At 37.4% G+C, this 6,144-nt stretch overlaps 3 protein-coding genes across 6 annotated transcripts; all 3 read right to left on the bottom strand.

The window, feature by feature from the left end:
- Positions 1-10: 10 nt before the first annotated feature.
- On the bottom strand, positions 11-1,426 carry LOC117626184 (protein NDR1-like). Of its 2 annotated transcripts, none has more exons than XM_034357834.1 (2): positions 214-1,426; positions 11-183 (listed from the first exon to the last, which is right to left on the bottom strand). In XM_034357834.1, the coding sequence occupies exons 1-2, from the start codon at positions 830-832 to the stop codon at positions 164-166; spliced, it is 639 nt and encodes a 212-aa protein (XP_034213725.1). In that variant the 5' UTR covers positions 833-1,426; the 3' UTR covers positions 11-163. The 2 variants fall into 2 exon arrangements, with proteins under 2 accessions (XP_034213725.1, XP_034213726.1); XM_034357835.1 differs by having other exon boundaries at positions 11-162; positions 193-1,425.
- Positions 1,427-1,934: 508 nt separating this feature from the next.
- LOC117626185 lies at positions 1,935-3,954 on the bottom strand. Of its 3 annotated transcripts, none has more exons than XM_034357836.1 (2): positions 3,824-3,954; positions 1,935-2,460 (listed from the first exon to the last, which is right to left on the bottom strand). In XM_034357836.1, the coding sequence occupies exon 2, from the start codon at positions 2,412-2,414 to the stop codon at positions 2,208-2,210; it is 207 nt and encodes a 68-aa protein (XP_034213727.1). In that variant the 5' UTR covers positions 2,415-2,460; positions 3,824-3,954; the 3' UTR covers positions 1,935-2,207. The 3 variants fall into 3 exon arrangements, with proteins under 3 accessions (XP_034213727.1, XP_034213729.1, XP_034213730.1); XM_034357838.1 differs by having other exon boundaries at positions 1,935-2,442; positions 3,824-3,922; XM_034357839.1 differs by having other exon boundaries at positions 1,935-2,430; positions 3,824-3,916.
- An 861-nt stretch (positions 3,955-4,815) lies between these two features.
- On the bottom strand, positions 4,816-5,647 carry LOC117625402 (gibberellin 2-beta-dioxygenase 8-like). The gene is made up of 3 exons (XM_034356957.1): positions 5,622-5,647; positions 5,168-5,489; positions 4,816-5,046 (listed from the first exon to the last, which is right to left on the bottom strand). Exons 1-3 carry the CDS (start codon positions 5,645-5,647, stop codon positions 4,816-4,818), a joined length of 579 nt encoding a protein of 192 aa, XP_034212848.1.
- Positions 5,648-6,144: the final 497 nt, after the last annotated feature.

The following is a 6,144-nucleotide window of genomic DNA, read 5'->3' on the forward strand; positions in this document are numbered from 1 at the left end:
ACAAGCCAAATAAATAGCCACCAAAAATTTGAAATTCCATTTCAATATTCTGGTACAAAAAGTTAGCACCAATTTCTTCCTTCCTAAGTTAAAAAAAGAACAGAAAAATAATAATCAAAAATAAAAAATAACACTGAAATGCAGTTCAGTCATTGGAGCAAAATCACAAATTGAGCAAAATCATTGAGCAAAATCACAAATTGAGCAAAATCAAGACCAACAAATTGGCAAAAAGCCCCACCTGCCCAAGAAGGCACTTAATCATCTGATGATCTGGTGCAGCAGAGAGCTTGATATCCTTCTTGTTCTTGGGGTTGACGTAACCCCCAGAGTCGTTGACCACCACATCTGCCCCAACCATCAACCTGCGCCTCTTGGTCCTCCAGAACATGATCTTGAACCTCACAGCGGTGACCAAATCCACCCTGAAATGCACAGTCCCATTAGAGTAGGTTGCATGGGAGACAACTGTCCAGTTGAGCTCCTTGGGCTCCCCAACCGCAGACTTTGTGGCCTTCTTCTGATGCCCCTGGTAGAAGCTGGGCACAACAGCAGTAGCTATGGGCTTAGTGGCGTTGGGCAGAGTGAAATTGAGGTTGATGGCATCGTAGTAAATTCCCTTGTCCTTGTTGCCGTTCTCCAGCCTGAGGGTGACGTAAAGGGTCTTGTTTGTGGTGTCGTTTAGGGTCTTGTTGAGGGCAGGAATGTATAATGAGCGGACTTTGCAGGTGGGTTTTGAGGTGCGAAGGCTGAGCCACATGAAGAGGGCTGTGAGGCCAAGAGTGAAGATGAAGCTGAAGCAGCACCGGCAGCAGCCGCCTGATTCTGCCATTTTTTGATCTCCCAAGGAAAAATTGATGTAAATAAAAGGTTCAAGCTTTAGAGAAAAACAGAGTGAAAGGAGATGATTGGAGAGTGTGTGTGTGTCGGGCAATTATTAAGTACTAGAAATTTATTATATTATTAATATTCCTTGGTGAGTGGTTGTGTATGTTTGTATTTATTTCTTTAAAAAATTATTTTTTGGTACGTGTTTTGGTTTTTGTGTGCATTGACTTGAGTTTGTCTGAGTCTTCGACGGTAAAACCATATGAACTTTCTTGGAGGCGTGTGGGCCTCTTTCTCCAATGGACTAGCTTGCTGTAGGGTGTACCTCGGACGAATTGGATTGGATGGTCAACTCAATCCTAACTCATCCTTCACAATTTTGGGTTTGGTTTCGACTTTGGGTGTGGTTTCTAATTTGGTTCTCAAGGCAAGTTTGGGTTGATTTGGGTTGGGTTTGAATTGCCAATTTTATTGTGGAGAGGGTTGGGTTGGATTGATTTTTGTTTTAACTCGTACCCAAATTTTTTATGATTGAGTTATGCAGTTCAATTGGATTAACTTAAAATTAAACTTATTTTTAAGTTTTGGTTCTAACATAATTGTTTATAATTTTTTGAATTCAAGATCCGCTTATTTTTAAAACAACCCAACCCACTCTAATCGAATTAAACGATTCAGTTGGATTAATCCGAAATTGTGCCCACTTCTAGCAGAGACTGCAATGAGGAGTTATAACCAGAGTTCAATCGGGCAATACCTCAATGCCAATCCGAAAACTAATCGTGTTGAGTTTGAGGTCAGGTTGAGTTTGGGTAGGTTTTACCTAGTTCTAACCCACCTAAAAGTCATGTTGGATCCCCGAGTTGCAAGCTCCGGCAACTTCCTGGACATCGCTCGGAACCTCCTCTTTTAAATTCACTGGGAAAAGACCTTATGCACTTTCTTCGTTTTTAAATTATATTTTAAAACCTACTATAACTTTCCTTTTTCGTTTTTGTGCTCCTTTTTTTTGGGTCAATGAACCCTAACAAACATACAAATAAAATATGCAAAGTCGCGGATGTTCAGGGAATCCTATGTTGTGCTGGCGATCAGAATCTTGCATGTGAACACATCAAACTAATTATTTATTACACCAAACAAAAAATAAGTATTTATAACAACTCTTTTCCTGGTTCCTTCAATAACATGAAATGGTGGATGAGGTTATCAGAAACAAGGGTTTGGGAACATGCTACACTTATAAAATGTACTATCAAGGAGAAAAATATTGCATATTCATATGGAAAAATAAAAAATAACGGGCTATGACGATGTCTTTCAAAGTAGGGGGTACCTTGTCCTTGGCTACTACATTATTCCACAACTGATTTATAAGATCAAGCCTTTGATGGCATGCTTGCTTCAGCCTCCTTCTGACCTTTTTCCTCCTCAAACTTATTTATAGCCACTTGCAATTCATCTGTGCCTCCAACAGCTCTCATGGTGTAGAAGTATACTCCAAAGACAAAAGCTGACAGCCCCCCAGCAACTATAGCATTCTTCGTTTTAGGTGCAAGGCTCCTATATCCTGAAATCCCAGACATCTCTACCAGCAAAATTCTGCAGCAAGTTCTGATTTATGCTTTCAGTCTGCAAACACAAAAATAAAAATATAAAACAAGACTCCATAGAGTGGTTGAAGGATACTGTCCAGGTTGAAGAAAATAAATTCGACTGCGTTTTGAAAGAAAGTTACTTTCCAGGTTGAAGAAGACTCCATAGAGTAGTTAAAGAAGACGCCATAGAGTAGTGTTTTATGTTTTTGGATAACTTTGGAATGAAGGCTCGGACAAACAATTAAAAGGGCAGAGAAAATATATGTACAACAAATATGGAAAAGCAGGAGCACATTACATACAGCACTGCTGTAACAACAGCCCAGAGTACCCCATTTTAATCCACTTCCAATAAGAGACCAAAAACAACCATTCAAGATTGAAGGGGCACAAATAATTATCCACATCAAGAACATTGAAACACGACTTTAAATTACTACAAGAAAACTGTCATATAGATTCCTAACTTTGAGCATAAGCAGAACTATTACAATCAGACAAAGTGATTTTATATTCTAAGAGAAATGATAATGAAGTGTAAGATATGTTGATAAGATGATTACCACTAGTATATTTGTGTTGCATAAATATATCCATCACCACCAGTATCTTTGCGTCGCAACGCCATACAAATTTCCTCTACTATTTACTTTTGCTTCTTCCATTTTATGCCAAAGGGATGCCCATTCTTAGAGTTTCTCCTAATCTGATGGCGATACCTTCTTTTCTTTTTTCTTTGTTTTGTTATATATGGAAACTGAAATGTTTCTATTTCTTGCTAAAAGGTTGATGAAAGTTGTTTGATTTATTAGAGGAAAAAAAATCAAGGAAGAGAATATGTGTATCTAAATCATCCAAAGTCTAGTTTTAACTACAAGTGAAACTCTCCTAGCAAAACAAGAATGAGAAAAGTACAAGGCCGTTTGAAGAATACCTAAGTTTTCAAATTCACCAATCTTTTTGCCATTTTACTAACTCATTCTTTTATGGAAACAGAAAACATTAACCCCCATAGATTTTTCAAAGCATATGCCCCTTCTCTCTCAACTTCACAAAATTGTGTATTTCTAAAAATTCCAACAATCTCAAACTTAAAGACAGCAGCATAATTCATCGTGCCTATAGTCAGAGTTACTTTCAGTTAACAAAGCAATAAAATTTTGGAAATCGGGATTGAAACCTTCACTTTCAATACCAAAGCTCCAATTTTTCAAAGAAATAAGGGAAAAGTTTTCTAACAAGACTGATTTCCCATTTCCAAAATTCCTTCAATTTCATCAAAGCACAATATTCCGAGTACCAGTTAAGCTTGCCAAACTCCATTCCTCCAATTATTTATGATAAAAGTTGAAATCAAAACACAAGTGGAGCGAGAAAGAGAGACAGAGAGAGCATACCTGAAAATCAAATCAACTGAGACGGAGAGAGGATTCTGTTCTACTGTTTTTCTTTAGGTCGTTTCATTTGTATTGAGTTGTATTCCCGATTTGGGCTTATGATCTTTAAGCCGGATTGTTCATTTTTGTTGTTGAGTTACAGTTTGGGCCCGGTTCAGTTCCTCATCTTTGGGCTTTGTAAAAATGTATTTTCTTCTGGAAAAAAAAAAACACATAGAAAAGAGGGGGCTTCTGTAAACAAATTACAATGAGGAGATTCAATCGAACAGTCCAATAACGATTCTGCTGGATTGAACGGCTATTAAGAACCCTATTATTATACCCCTTATAATAACCCTTCATTCTAGTCTCCCTCTAAAAAAGGGTGGGTTTTTTATTTTAACAAATAAAAAAAGGTGCTTCTAATTCTACGAGAAAGTCTTGGGTGAGTCTCTCATGCGGCAGCTCACTCACAAATAATGAAAATCAGTTGAGGCCCAAATGACGTCGATTTTTTATGAGAGAGCTACCGCATAAGAACACCTCACACACAAGCTCTGGCATAGAGCAGACATGGAACAAATCAAGGTCTAACAATCCTAATGGGCACCAAAAAATATATTTAAAATTAGCTCACATATACAAAATATATATTTATTTATTTATTTCTCCTAGAGCGAGCTAGTATCAATCATTGCAAGCCGCTTGTTGCCAAGTTGATACGTGATTCTCTTTGGTTTTTTAAAAAAAAACTGAATGCAACTTATCAATAAAAAGTCATAGTGTATAGAAAGATGTTTTCAATTTGAAAGCCACTACCAAGTCCAAGCGATATTGTTTTCATCTTAACCATTTAGGTTCATACAGTGGGCTGTGTTAGGCCCGATCGATGAACCTTTGAGTATAAGATTTTAACCCAAAATGCATCGATAATACACCAACACATAATTATAATTGTCTAGTTTTACATTTCAAGTACACATGCATTTTCCTGCATTTTTTAAACATCTTTTTCAAAGGAGAAATCTTGAGAGCCCTACTTTCTCACCAATTTCCTGAACGTCAATTTGAGTTTGCTGTTTATATTCCCTCAACGTGAACTGCCTATAAAGTGCTGGCTTACCGCAGCTCTTGATGACCACATCGTAGGAAGGACAGTAGAAGTAGGCCACAGAAAACCTCTCAACTTTTGGGCTGGTAACCACTCGGTGCTTGATGCTTTTGTAAATGCCATTGCTCAAGGCCTACAAACATATCATATAAAAATATGACCAGATTATACACATGGTATAAGGATATCCTTGTAAGAAACATGTGCGTGAATACAAAACAAAACAAAATTCCAAGTAATTCAAGGAATATTACCTCAAAGAAGTCCCCAATGTTGACAATCAGGGCTTCAGGATTAGGTTTCACACCCAACCATCTTCCATCTTTATATATTTCGAGACCTCCAACTTGGTCCTGGTACACTATGGTTAGGAAATCAGTATCAGTGTGAGAGATGAGGCCATACACTTGGGAAGAAAATGGACATGGAGCATATCGATTTAATCGAAGATAACTTGTTCTCGCCGGACAGTTCTCTTCGAAATAAATGGGTTTGATTCCCAAAGGCTGTGCCAGAATTTCAGCTAAGCTTCTAGCCAAACCAGACACAGTCTTCACGAATGCTTCAATTGTTGACCTGCGCAGACAGAATCGATACCAGAGGCAAATATTGAACAAGAAAAAAAAAATAGATTAATAAATTTATTTAGTGTGGTTCTCTTGGAATAAGAATTTGGCATATCTACTTAAAATTGTCACATGACCTCACCTCTTAAAGAAACTTGAAATCATCATTTTTTTAATTAAAGATTTTGGTTTCGTTTCAACCTAATCTAAACTACAAGGGTATGATTGCATGTTTCTAAATTACATGGATGAAATTGAAAATCCTAGAAAATTACAAGGGCGAAAATCGTCTTCCAGCCTATATAAAATTACATGGATGCCAGCTAAATTTGCCTCTATTTTTGTAAAAAATTGGTCTTGGGTGTTATGTTGATCACTTGAAAACTAGGACTATATATGAATTGGAAATTAAAGTTTATAGCATCCCTACAAAACATACAATTGTGGCATTTTGTCTTGTTCCCACAAAACCAAATAGATGGCTCAGTTTGTTTTGTGAATGACTTGTGGAATCGTGCAAAGACGCATTATTGTTTTGTTCAGTCCATCAAAACAAAAGGAACCAAAAGCCTGTCGGCCCGTGCATGCATGTTGCGTAGCCACACACCCCCACCCCCCAAAAAAAAAACACTTGCAAGTTGTTACAAGTTCTCCTTAACTACGTG

Source organism: Prunus dulcis, chromosome 4 (assembly GCF_902201215.1).
Source record: "Prunus dulcis chromosome 4, ALMONDv2, whole genome shotgun sequence".
In the NCBI taxonomy this organism is placed as follows: Eukaryota; Viridiplantae; Streptophyta; class Magnoliopsida; order Rosales; family Rosaceae; genus Prunus; species Prunus dulcis.